General features: G+C 40.0%; 1 protein-coding gene across 1 annotated transcript in view; it reads right to left on the reverse strand.

The window, feature by feature from the left end:
* The window catches only part of LOC145498089 (importin-9-like), a 29,851-nt gene that overhangs the window by 6,579 nt on the left and 9,940 nt on the right, over positions 1 to 13,332 (reverse strand). Inside the window, exons 13-27 of the mRNA XM_081477965.1 lie at positions 13,020 to 13,162; positions 12,247 to 12,325; positions 11,335 to 11,415; positions 10,156 to 10,303; positions 9,681 to 9,759; positions 8,737 to 8,804; positions 8,079 to 8,159; positions 7,365 to 7,493; positions 5,781 to 5,839; positions 3,962 to 4,088; positions 2,857 to 2,946; positions 2,315 to 2,481; positions 1,403 to 1,506; positions 763 to 792; positions 134 to 258 (exon numbers count right to left, since the gene is read on the reverse strand). Of these exons, the coding sequence (XP_081334091.1) occupies positions 134 to 258; positions 763 to 792; positions 1,403 to 1,506; positions 2,315 to 2,481; positions 2,857 to 2,946; positions 3,962 to 4,088; positions 5,781 to 5,839; positions 7,365 to 7,493; positions 8,079 to 8,159; positions 8,737 to 8,804; positions 9,681 to 9,759; positions 10,156 to 10,303; positions 11,335 to 11,415; positions 12,247 to 12,325; positions 13,020 to 13,162 (1,510 nt within the window). The remainder of the gene's footprint in view (positions 1 to 133; positions 259 to 762; positions 793 to 1,402; positions 1,507 to 2,314; positions 2,482 to 2,856; positions 2,947 to 3,961; positions 4,089 to 5,780; positions 5,840 to 7,364; positions 7,494 to 8,078; positions 8,160 to 8,736; positions 8,805 to 9,680; positions 9,760 to 10,155; positions 10,304 to 11,334; positions 11,416 to 12,246; positions 12,326 to 13,019; positions 13,163 to 13,332) is intronic.

A 13,332-nucleotide genomic window follows, 5' to 3' on the forward strand; every position in this document is an offset into this window, starting at 1 on the left:
AAGGCGAGGTCAATATCGGAGAAATATTGCTCGAGTCCTTTTCATTTTTTTGCACGTTTATGAACCGAACCGCCGGCTCGGTCCATAAATAGGCACATTTTAGGCACTAAATGACAAGAGCGTTTAATCATACCTCATCCGAGTCCCCGTCCTCTTGATCGTCACCTGCCGCAGCACTCTCCAAAAGAGTGCCTAGCTCATTGATGATTAATTTAAATAGCTTTACTGGCACAGGAATCATCGTCCATTGCTCGGGAGCTGAAATGACAAGTATCACGATGAATAGGAAAACCCTTGTTAACAATATTTGCTTCATATCCAAAGAGCCAAAAATTTCACCAATTATCAAGTTTCACAAGCTCTTTAAATGTTTGTAGTCAATTCGTGTCTAGCGTGATGCCTTCTACGCGCAAAAGAGGAAAAATGTAAACAAAGACAGAAGCAAAGATTCGCCTGTAGAGTACCTTCTAAAGTTAAGTAAACAGAAATAGGAGACGCCGTGAACCAATGGTTAGCGCGCTGGACTAAGGAGCGGTCTGACTTCGAGCCCTGGCCGGGGACATTTTGTTGTATTCTTGGGCAAAACACTTTACTCTCACAGTGCCTCGCTCCACCCAGGTGTATAAAAATTGGTACTGGTGTATTCGTGGGGAAACATGAAAGAAGTGCTGAGAGAATAACTGGGGAGTGTTAGCATTCCATTGAGGAAATACTCTTAATCGCTTCCTGCTTCGATAAAAGAATGTTGTCGCTGTGGCTTACCTTTCGCCGTTCTGGATCTTGTTCGGATTCCTGCCACAAAGATGAAAAAAGAGAGTTGTTAAAGTCTGACGTAACGTGTCAGCAGTGATCTGTAATAATCTTGACTATGGAGACGAAGATAAGGCAAAAGGTCGCAAGAGACATGGAGGAGAACAGTGGAAAGATAGCTTAAGGAGAAAGGATTAAGACCTCGGGCCGAGGCTGCAACGGCTGCGGAGGATAGGATAGTCTGAAAGCAGAGTCTCCATCAGGAAAACGGACAAATGATAAATGACCAAACTATGAAGATAATTGTAGCGATTTACCGTCATCGCATGTTATAGCGATAAATTATCACTTTTTTTCTGTTTATCACTGCAGAATTGAAATGTCGATGAAAAAAAAAAATCATGAACATATTGAGAGTTCTTGGGGTCCAGTTACTTTTAGGTTTTTTAAAATGATTCACATTCAAACTCTTTTCAGACACAACGTATCCATCCTTGAAATGTACAAATTGCTTGAATAAAACCCCTCCCCTCCCGGTATACAAGGATTTCCGTTAAGGGCTGTTTCGTCTCCCTAAATATGATTGATGCCACCATTCCCAACATACTGAATGTTTTAAGACGCAGTTTACAAGTTTGAAACTTTTTATTACCTTCATCCTGTTGGAAAATCCTCTCTCCTTTGACTATGATACTCGAGAGTCTTTTGTCGCCAGTGTTAACGAAGAACTGTAGAACATTGCAAAGAGCCATTGTGCTGTAAAAGATAGAAAAACAACAATAAACTGAGTCTCCAAAAGCAGTAATCACAGGTTGGTAGGAGGAGGAAATTCTCTAAGGGACGGACAATTATTAATATTAATATATTTTTTTATTTATTTAAATCAATCAATATTAATATTAATATTATTATTATATTATTATTATTATTATCATTACTATTATTATTATTATTTTTATTTATTTATTTATTTATTTATTATTTTTTTTTTTTTGCGGGGGGGGGGGGGGGAGAGAGGATTGGGCACTATCCAAAGAATAATCCTGCACAGCAAAAACTGCTGAAAAAAATTGTGCAAGGGGAGCCATAGGAACAGAAATCGAGCAACTGCCTTTTACTATCCGGGTCCTGTTTTCTGATGTTGAAAAATTCTTGCAAAAGTTAAGAAGACGCAGCTTTCACAGCTCGAGATGTGCAGTTGGACAGTCTAGATGGGAAGAAAAGTTCGCATTCTCACTGTTGTTGAGTTACAGTCAAACCTCCCGTAAGCGACCACCCAAAATGTCAAGCTTAGGTGGTCGCTTATGGGAGGTGGTCGCTTACGAGAGCTTAGACCATATTAGGTCACAATTTTGCCTCGTTAGCATATGGTAATTTTTAAGGTCGTCACTTTTAAGTCTGAAAGAGTACAGTGTATGTGCATTTTCTACTTTAAATTTTTAAATGTTGTTGTCATGTGAAAAGTCAATTTCGAGAAAAACTCCAGTTCTCAGTCCCATTGAGAAATGAGAAGACTTTATCTTTATCTACTACAATCGCCAGCACAGTTCTTAACATGAATTACCTCACTTTACTGTCGTAAACACCAAAGAATTCCGGCTGCCTCGCGCACCATATCTTTACAACATATTCTAGCGCCGACTTGCCGGTCGGGTCAGGAACACCGCTCAGAAAGTCAAGCGTGATCTGTAACTGACTGTTCATCAGGTGAAGAAATGAAAGGACCAGCGACTGTGAAAGCAGATAAACAGAAGCATTAGGACTAAAGCAACGCCTTAAAGTAGCTCAGTCACGGAATTTTGAGTTATTTAGCCACGTACAAAATTTTCTTTAAATTGAAGGAAACCTGAAAATAACAGTTTACTAAGATAGAAAAACACCAAAGAGATAAAAATAAACATAAAAGGAACAAGGATGGCTAAGGATGGAGGAGATTGACACGGATTACAAGCGAAGAACTTGAAAAATTTAGGATAAACTTTCGAAGATGCGAAAACCGTGACGTAGCTCACCGTAACTTGGTCGAAAGTGAAACTCTGGAAACGAAAGTTGACTTGTAAGGATTTCAATGAAATAAGTGTTGCAAAACATACGTCTGTGATTTACCTGGATTATGCTCAACGTTTCCGCCTGTTGAAGTTTGCTAAGGACTCCTCTTAATAATAAGTCGAGATTTTCACCAAGGTTATTTCCAATCTGCCAAGAAAAGAAGGAAAAAAACTCAATTAATATCCCGTTCTAACAGCGTCTAATAACTTTTTCTCACGCATTTTCTACATCTGTCAATGAGAGAACTTGGTTTTCCGTCAAGACGATTTTTCTGAGACGATCAGGATGTTATATAAAAGTAAAAGGTCTGCATACGAGCCAATTGGCCCATCATGGCCGAAGCTTATCCCGGTTTCTGTAGCATGAAGTGACTAGGAGTATTTCTGCTCCCCCCTGAATGGGATGCTAGTCCATCGCAGGGTTACCCCCAGCAGGGGGATAGAGAGAAGCACTTTGAGAGTAAAGTGTCTTGCCCAAGAACACAACAAGTCCCCGGCCAGGGCTCGAACCCGGATCGCTCGATCCGGAGACGAGCGCGCCAACTATTAGGCCACCAGGATTCTATATACCTGCTTGAATTAGTTGTTAAAATGTTAACAGAAGCCAGGATATAATCAATGATGGGGGAGGAGGTTCAACTCATACTTTAGGAGAGCACCCAGTGTCAAGCACCCAGTGATTTAGGTGATTCAAAACGACGAAGATAAAGAGGAGTTTTTCCTTTCAAGAGCAACCCGGCATGGCTGTGCTTTATCAGCGAAGGGTATGAAGGCGGTAACAGCGCACGCACAGTGCGTTCGACGGCTGTGGAGGTGTTGGCTCCACAGCGGTGAAACGTATTGCGCGCGCCGCACGCTGTTCCCTCCGTCGTTCCCGCCAAAACCGCCGCTTACCATCTCAAATTTCCGAAATCCTTTTGAGGACAAAAGGTGAAACAGTCACTGAAAAGTTAACCTTTGAACGGCACATATGCATAGAGAATTTAATTATTGTTATCCACCTTGTTTATCTGCACGTTATTTGATTTTCTCCTGTTAGTTTTCTTACATTTTCTTACATTTTCGCTCCAAACTGACCATGAAAACCGGAAGAGACGTTAAATTTTTGTACGGGGGGAGAGGCACAAGCTTATTCAGATTGACTAAATGATTCTATCACTTACCTTTTTAATCATTGTAGTTACCAGTCTACCAACAAAGGAGGCCGTGAACTCAGGCGCCCTGGGGTCGAGAAGATGTGAAGTTGCTCGGACAATGTAAGAGATAGCACTGTTCCCTTGAGGATCGCGCCTGGAAAAAAGGAAAAAAACGACAAAGAGCACAAAATGCTTCTTTAGAAAGGGTCGATAACAGAAAAATATTTCGCAATATTCTCGAGAACTTAACCCTGGTCCCTCAAAATTCGGTCTTCATAAATTTATGCTTTCTATAGCTTTACTCAGCAAGTTGTAAAGAAAAACATGCTTGGACTTATTAGTGCAGAGTGCACTATTGGGATGGTTTAGGGGGCTGCTGTTCGCTAAGACACTAACGTAATAACGCCGTAAGGTGTAAACTTTAATGTTTGTTTAATTAATTAATTTCAATTAATCAATTAGCCTTGACGGAAGGGGGGCTGGGTGTAGTAGGTACCCGAGTGCACTACGCAAAACGTGATAATATGGCAAAAATATTTATATGGTTTTGCAAATCTCATGCTATCCTTGTGGTGCCATTCTCTCAAGAACAGAAGCAATTTGCTCCAAACGCATGCGCAGATTAGTTAGCGTCAAAGTCGACTATATTTTAGGTGAAAGATGCATTTCGTAGAATATAAGACGCATGCGTTCTAGCATTGCCAGTGTGATAAACTCCGTTCTCGAGTTCAGATGCACGTTTTTTTTTGTTTTTTGTAATGAGTGATATCACACTCTCGTTTTGGCTGGGGATAGCAGTTATATTTCAGGTAACGTCAGTTCTCCTTTTTTAGTCCAAAGAACGTTACTGTGACTGCGTATCTTCTGGAATCTTCCCTAGCTCTATTCAGGAAATGTCGTCTGCTGTTTTATAAGTATTGTGTGTTTGCCAGGGTTGAAATAGAGAATCGGAACATATTGCTTCTCCTTAGCAGCTTGTTTATTTCCTCTTCTATGAAAGAGAACCCAAAGATCATATTCCCGCGTTAGTTATATGTAAACTTATAAATTTATGACAACAGAAACTTCGTTATTATTGCCGCAGACTCCGTGGCACTTACTGAAACCTCCAATTAATTTCATCAGTCGATGAGGTGACTCGCTCACCGATGTGGGATATAATTTCGGTCAAGTAAAGATCTCGACCTTTAATACTTCTCGTTGAAACGCTCCTCAGTTGTATTACTCAATGGCATTGTGTATTAGTTTGATGTGGTTTTATTGTTTACACCAACTCGGCTGGCAACAGAATCAGAACGCACTATTCCGTTATTCGACGTGACTATTTGATAATTAGATTAATTCTTGTTTATCGGTGAAATGAATAAAACAAATCGTTCCTCTTCAACTTTTCAGCAGATATTTAACTTTTATATTCCATTTATCTCCAGCAGTAAGTTAAAAAAATACACATCTTTCCTATATTTTCGTGGAAACAAAGGTATCTTGTTACATACATTGACGAGGAAAACAAAAGTAACAAATTACAAACGTTGGAGTGAAAAGTAATGTACACAATGAACGAAACTCAAGATAAAATACCACAATAAATTTAAAACCGTCTTGACAAACGGTAATTGTAAGTCATTTTTGGGCAAAACACAAACATGAAACATACACACGGCTAAGAGTATGTCTTATCAAGTTTTTGTCCGCTCATATTCTGCAAAGGGGAAAAGGCCTAGGTGACTACCAAGGGAGAGAACAGCAGGGGTGAGGACCTGTGTGACTACTACATCAGAGATGTAAATTACACTCAGCACTATCTGAGATTTTCTCACTAGTTTTTTAAAACAGTGTTACTCACCAAGCAATCAACTGTTCCGGTGAAACGTACACAAACGCTCTGAGGCATTGCCCACCACCCTAAATTATAAAACCGGGAAAAAAAAATTAGGACTACAAAATTACAAAGTCAACATATCTCAAGAAGATGGTTACTGACGAGGTGCTAGAATTAAATTCGACGGGAAAAGGTTTTCTTGTGTAAAAGTATTCTCTGGTTAAGAATTTTTAAAAAAGTCGTAGAACTTTCGGCTTCCAGTCTAAAACCTTAAAGAATTAAAATGCAAAAACGCGAGATGAGACATGTATGCGAAAAGAGGTGTGAAAAAATTGTAAAACGGTAAAATTACGCTTTTTACCCCCAGTTTTAAAGGAAAACGTTTTAGTGTTAATTGGAAACTAACAAACGACTTATATTGCCCGAAGTAACCGTCAATAAACCCCAGCAAGAAACGCTTATGAACAAAACGAAAAGTGTAGAAATCTTCTGAGGCAACCTCGTTCCTAGGGTCCTCTCTCTTCCTCGAGAAAGAGAGAGGAACCTGGTAACGAGGCTTCTACTGAGGCCCTTGAAAGAGCTGTGTCAAGAGAGGCACATCTTGGAAAATTTAGCCCAGTATTTTACAAGTTATACGATCGTTATCAGTGTCAATCGTCGCCAATCTCAACCTTGCCTGTTGCTGTTTGGATTACCGGCAACAAGCAAGCAACAAACATGCTTCTCTGTTTGTCAACCTAGTAAACTCTAACCGAATTTGAAAGTTTTCTTGGACACAAAGGAACATTCTGTACATCGCAGAAATACCACTTTAGGAGTTCCTTGAGACTATATGAGAGTTCAATATAAAGATTCGACCCATACATAGGTGAATCTTTTCTGACGTCATTGTCTACATTTTTCCTCATTAACATACGACTGCGCATAGAAGGCATCATGCTACACACGAATTGACTACAAACATTTAAAGAGTTTGTGAAACTTAGTAATTGGTGAAATTTTGGCTCTTTTGGTGTAATATTCGAGGAGAAATTGGCTATCAAAAACTGAAAAATGTTTGGGTGGCAAAAGCGCTAATGAGCTCATAAGTTCTTTGTGAAATTGAAATTTTCAGTTTTCAAACCCGCGTCGCACGAAAAGTATTCAAAACATCGGGCTCAAATTCCTTGGGACAGTTAAACGTGCTGTGCACTTTTGATATTCAGAATTAACGTTTTTGTAGCTCCATTAGAAACTGCATCGCTTATGGTAATGAGGCAAATATTGTAAACAAAGATTCTCCTATAGGGAGGCAAAGGGAGAGTTCAGGCACTGGGACCAGGTGCCCATTTCTCGAAAGCCCCGGAAACTTTTCGGGCCCGTAAAGGCATTTTAGTGAATTGGTATTTAAAGACAGAGAGGTGTGTGTATACGCCTGAAACTTCTTGTTTGAAGAAAACCTCTGCTCATATTAAGAATGTGTGCATAAAACAGCTCTGTAATCATAAGGTTTGAGATTTCGCTTGGACTTTTCGGGTGCGAAAACTTTTCGGGACCTATACGAGAAACAGGCTCCAGCCCAATAATTATGCAGCAATTGTGCGAGATATTTTGACCCCATGTCTGTACCTGTAACACAGAGTTATCATCTGACGCGAGTATTGTATTGACGACAACAGGAAATACAGAATTGAGAAGCGGCTCCGAGAGAGGGGGCTGGGTACACCGAATGATGTTACACAGTATATCCATACAGACCTGTGAAGATAGAAATATGAATGAAAAAACATGCCAGGACCTTGGAAAAGGAGACAATTTTCTCACAGTCTGGTGGGTCCACCCTAAATAACAGAGGAAAACACTTTACCACATGGAGACATAGATCTAGACATTCGTGGATTGCATTTCATTGCAGTTACATCACTTACATGCAACAAAAAGGAAAATTGTTTCGCTTTCGCACACGATAATTAACAAAGAACGGTAGGCGAAAAACGCTTGCTTTTCACAAGCGCATCATTGACTTTGCGATGAAAATCTTTTCAAATAACCAGCATTTTTTTGTTTGGATCTGTTTCTAAGGGAGGGGCAAAAAATTTGCACAAAATCAAGCATGGGTGGGGGAAAAAAAATTCAAAAAAGCCTCCAGAATAATGTCAGTAAGTTTCAAACCAAGGCTCATACGAAACGAGAAGGATAGAAATGCAAGTAGATTGAAGAGTTCAGAAATTTTGGAAAATGGAGTGGTCAATAAATAATGAGTAAAAGCAGTATGGTGTTGACATCTTTAGAACTTTAAGTTGTTCGCCACTGACTTCAAATGATATGATCTGTTTTACTTACAGCATTAATTCCTAACGGAGTCTTCTCTGGCGGAGCCTGGAATATACTAATTAATGTCGGCAGAAACCTCTGCTGTAAAAGCTAAAAAGAGAAAGTTAAATCAACACAGATCATTAAATAGTAGAAGCAACTTTTGTGAGTTGTGGAGAGCAACTTGCCACGTGCTTTACCTGCCCCAGCCAATCACAGTAAAGACGATGACATTTTGACCAATCGGGCGAAATCATGATTTTGCCGGGCCACTTTTCCCTCGCTTTTTAAAAAAACCTTGTGATTTCGTTGGAAAATGATTATCAACACGAAAATAAGACCTTAGTGCCCAGGCAAAGCTGCCATATATCATATGGGAGGCAAGATTTAGCCTAAACAGAAAATCACACAACAGAGATGCGCGAAATAAGTACACGTCACTGTAGGGGAGGTAAGTGGGTAAAAAACTAAATGCAACTTACGACCGCGCGCGTGACTTGGCGAAAAAGATAGGAAATCTGAACAAATGCGCCTATATATATAGGCAAGGAAGGCCCCTTGGGGACGTAAGGGTAATCAGGTAGCACCCATTGAGGCGATAGGTGCCTGATAGGTTTGTGCGCGGGCGAGTTCCGTATACTTTTTCGCAGTGAGAATAATGCCACGTTTCACACTTTTCCTTCCTTACCTTGTTGCAAGCCTCTATCATTGCAAGTTCTTTAAACAAGTCTTCTATTAGTGGAATAAGAGCGGCATCTAAAAGAAACGCAGACTATAATTAAGGTCATCAGTTTTAAGGGTAAGCCTGAGGTTTGGCTGATTTGGTTGAAGAGTCCCATCAGAACACTTAACCGGCCAAAAGCAGAGAATAAAACCCTGTCTAAACAGGAAATGTTTGGCGACCAAACACGATCAAACATTGTTTGGTAACCTAACATGTTGGTGTTGTACTGTGTGGCCAAACGGTATCAAACATGTTTGAACGAACAAAATGTTTACAATGTTTGATCAAATGTTTGACGTTGTTCAGATTTTATCAAACACGATCAAACAAGGTGTCCAAACGGAAAACGTTTGGTCACTAAGCAATGTTTGATCGTGTTTGATTGCTAAACATTTTCCGTTTGGACGGGGCTTAAGGTCATGTTTTGCCTGGTCAATTATTAATGGCGCAACTAAAAACATAGCGCTTAATTTTTTTATAGTTCGCAGTTAAAACTCCGTTTGAATCTTCCTCAATCTTAACCCTGTTTGCTTTATTTACCGGGTTTATTATTACTACCGTGTAGTAAGAACGTGTTTTTATACCTTGCCAAACTTTTACTTTAAAGGAGATTTATGATTACTTCACAGACCGCAAAACAGAAACAATTTTTATATCATTGTGTTGCTCCTTAAAGCTGCTGGAAACGTCTTCTGTTCGGTTCAACCGAAAATCTTTTTTACACTAACAGAACAAGAGTGTCCACCAAACGTGACCGTTTTCCAACCCAACTAGAATTTGACGGCTTCTAGATTCTGTTACCATCTCCGTCGCCAAATTCATAGCTGTCTACACCAGGTTTCTAGTTGCACGTATTCACGAATGTATTAATCAACAAACAAGCTAGTTAATTATCATTATTTTCTTACCGTGAGCATATTTGATAAAGAGCGCTATTGTCAGCGGTGATATTCTTCCTTCGCAAGACGTTGTAAATTCTTTATTGACCTGGAAATAAACCATAAGGACCGATTGACGAGAATATAATAACCATTAGACCTGATCGAAAGAGGACGTGTAAATCAGATCAGAATATTCGTGCAGTGAAAAGTTGACGGGAGAAAAGAAAAGAAAAACAAACGGGCGAGGAAAGATTGGGGGAAGTAGAGTTGGGGGGGGGGGTGGGTTGGGGAGAAGGGAGATTGTGGGAAGTTGTGAAGTCTCGAGCCACATTTTCCACAGCCACTGTTCTCGCCCTCTGCATTTCCTCGACGGCTTATGAGGATCAGTAACAACAGGAGCCCATCACGAGCAGCAGCGACCTCGTTCCCAGGGCTTTTCCAGCGCCTCAGAATTTCTAAGGAAAAAGGCCTGGGAGCGAGGTTGGAGCAACAGTCACCTTACCGACATAACAATCCTAAGAGACTCTAAGACCAGCGCCAGTACATCATCTGTCGATTGCGTTGCCATGGTAAGTAAACCATCCATGATCTTTGGAAGGAATGGAGCCAGGATTTGAGTGTTGTTCGACATCTTTAGATGAGCACAAAATCTGCAATGAGCCATTCAAATAGAACATATAATTATCCCAACTCTTTCCTATGAAACCCTTGTCAAGTAATAGCTCGAATTAACAAATATCCGTTCTAATAACGTATTTCCTTTAAGGTTGGATTAGGTATAAATTCTCAATTCTTCCCTCGCTTGAGAAACGACTGGAATTCGACCTGAGAAGCTCCATACTATGACGTAGCTCAAAAAAGATTCGTGAAGTTCCCTGATTGGTTGGTTCTTGCCCGCAAAAATTCAAAATTGAGCACGAACCAATCAGAGAATACCTCTGGAGCGCGGGAAAAAAGACGTATGCTTAGCCTTGTCCACACTACGCCGGAGGAATTTGAAAACACATCAAAAACCGGTCATATTAGATTTGTAGTAGGGAAATCACATTACTAACGCGATGTCATCGTTTTCGAAAAGCTCCGTTTTCAAATATTTTCCGTCCACACTAAAACACAAAGCCGGCGTTTTCAAATTCCTCCAGTCTGAAAAGCGTTTTCAAAAAGCTCCGTGTTCGTGAAGGATTAGTGTGGACGGTAGACCTAACCGTAGAAATAAAGCTGTGTTTTCAAATTCCACCAGCATAATGTGGACGGGGCTTTAGTCTTTAACCGGACACGATATTCTCTAGTTCTGTTCTCTAGCCTACCGTTATTCTTGTCACATAACTAAGAAATAAAGCCGATGTTGAATATAAACGTTGTTTTGGTGCTGTCTTCATGAAAACAAGGAAAAGAAAGAAATTTCCCGATATAACAAGATTCTTGTTAACTTCAGTGGAATCTGTAACAACTTGACAAGCACTACGTTTCCAAGTTAGTCCAATGCGTAATTACATCAATCTCCACCACTGCTAGCCACCCTCAGTTCCTAACTTGAGTTTTAATCATTTGTAGAGTAGCGTTTGAAAGAAACAAAGCCAGAGTTCGTTGGATTCCTGTGATCTAAAGGCGTATTTATGAAGCTTCTGAAAATCCCATGCAGAAAGTCAGTAAAAGTGACCTTTGTTGTCACTTTACTTACTCGTAAACAGCTCTGACAGCCGATATTCTTACAGCAGCTAGTTGCGTTGACTGGAGACCAGTAACTGATGCTTCAATAAATCTAAAAATTACAAGGAACATCATAGTTTAGTGGCAGAGCAATTTTCATTTGAGTATTGAAAAACAAACTACAAAGTTATTACGCTAACCAATCGCAAAGGACGCAGACAATCCAATGAACCAATCAAAACTCTAAGGAGATATGCGTAGTTGGCGGTAAGCGCGGGAAAACATATGCGAGTGAGTCGCAAATGGTTTGGGTTTTCTAATTGGTCGAGAAAGTGGCACGAGACCACTTTACACCAACACCGAGCTCAGTAATGTAAAACTAAAACAAATGCGAATACTTTCGACACTCAAATGAAAATCGCTCTATAAAGGTGAGCAGTACATAATTACTAGTACACACCACACAATAAAAGAATCCAGATTATTTCACCAGTGAAAGAGAGAATATTCAGTCCCTAGAGAGGTTCGGACCCACGACCTCCTAGATACCTCCAAGCTAACCAATGAGCCACAGAGCGAAGAGACTCATGGTGAACTGGGTCATTTACTAGGTCCATGTGTAAATCAAATACAATATTTGGAAGATCACTGACTATTGACACGTGCTCTTGAATTTTCTGAGAGTTGTTTCCTTTGCATTGACTGTCGTTGGTAGACCAGATGACTGGTAGTTATTAATTATATGGCCTGTTATAGCTACAGTGTAATAGCACTTATTTTAAGCTCAGCTGTCCATTGGCATTAAACCTTACGGGATGTTGAAAATGAGAGAACGAGAAGACAATGCAAATCACGACAATATGTCAGGTTGCTTAGCAACCCCTCTGACAACAAAATGTGGGCTCAAATGAAGTTATTTCGCCCAGCTCGTCCCTTCTCTTACCTTGTTAAAAGCTCTTGAGACATAAGCGGAGTAAAACGACTAGCCACCCACAGTGCTTGACCAATAAGAAAAGGTGATACTGAAAAGAGAAAAAAATAACCACTTTCCTCAATCATGAATTTAACATGGGCTAAAAGAAGGTTATACAAGGAAATGTCAGGTCCACACAGCTGGTCAGGGCTGGTGTTTAATATTGGTTTTCTTATTGTGAACCAACAAGGAATGCTTTTGTTCACAAACAAGGATGTTTCTAGCCCATAGTAGGCTCCACAGTGGTCAAATGCAGTGGGCAAGCAATTCCCACAAAAACTGCCACTTGCACACTTCTTAAATTTTTGCAGTCCTCCACATCAGGTCAAAAGGAGAGATCTGTATTCTGAATATGCATAGAGAATTTATTAATTTTCATCCACGTAGTTTATCAGCACGTAATTTGGTTTACCACTGCATTTTTAAAACAATTTCTTACAAATGTCTCCTTACAAATGTCTCGCTCATTTTTGCTTCATATTCTCTTAATAAGCTTTGAGGCGATGAAAACTGGAAGTGATGTAGTTTTGGATTTGTCCCCTATGAAACTGCAGGGCTATCCCCAGTCCACCATTTTTTGTCAGGCTGCTTCAACTATTTGCAGGTACAACTGTACCCATCTACACCCTTGAGTGGAAAAAATGCATTTCTGTGTGCCATCTCCTATGGCCTTACGTGCCACAAACCACAAAGAAGAGTGCTGAATGATATCCATTAATATCTTATTGCATAAAAGTTATTACCTGACTCCTGTAGATCTGCTAACACAACTTGTGTCAAGAATGATGTCATATCTGACATAGATACTTTGCCATTTGATACTTTGTCAATCATGAGTGACTTAATGCATCCCATTGCTAACATACATGACTCATGTATTTTCCACCTGAAAAGAATAAAAATTTAAACACCCAGTCCCTTAGCTGTATATCATCATCTTCACCGCCAACATTATAATCATCACCGTCATCATTGCCATCGTCAACACGATGATCATCAACATCATCATCACAGTAATCACCTTGGTTATATATTGTTACCATGATTGTCGTCGCC

The sequence above is a fragment of the Orbicella franksi genome, chromosome 9 (genome assembly GCF_964199315.1).
Source record: "Orbicella franksi chromosome 9, jaOrbFran1.1, whole genome shotgun sequence".
Lineage (NCBI taxonomy): Eukaryota > Metazoa > Cnidaria > Anthozoa > Scleractinia > Merulinidae > Orbicella > Orbicella franksi.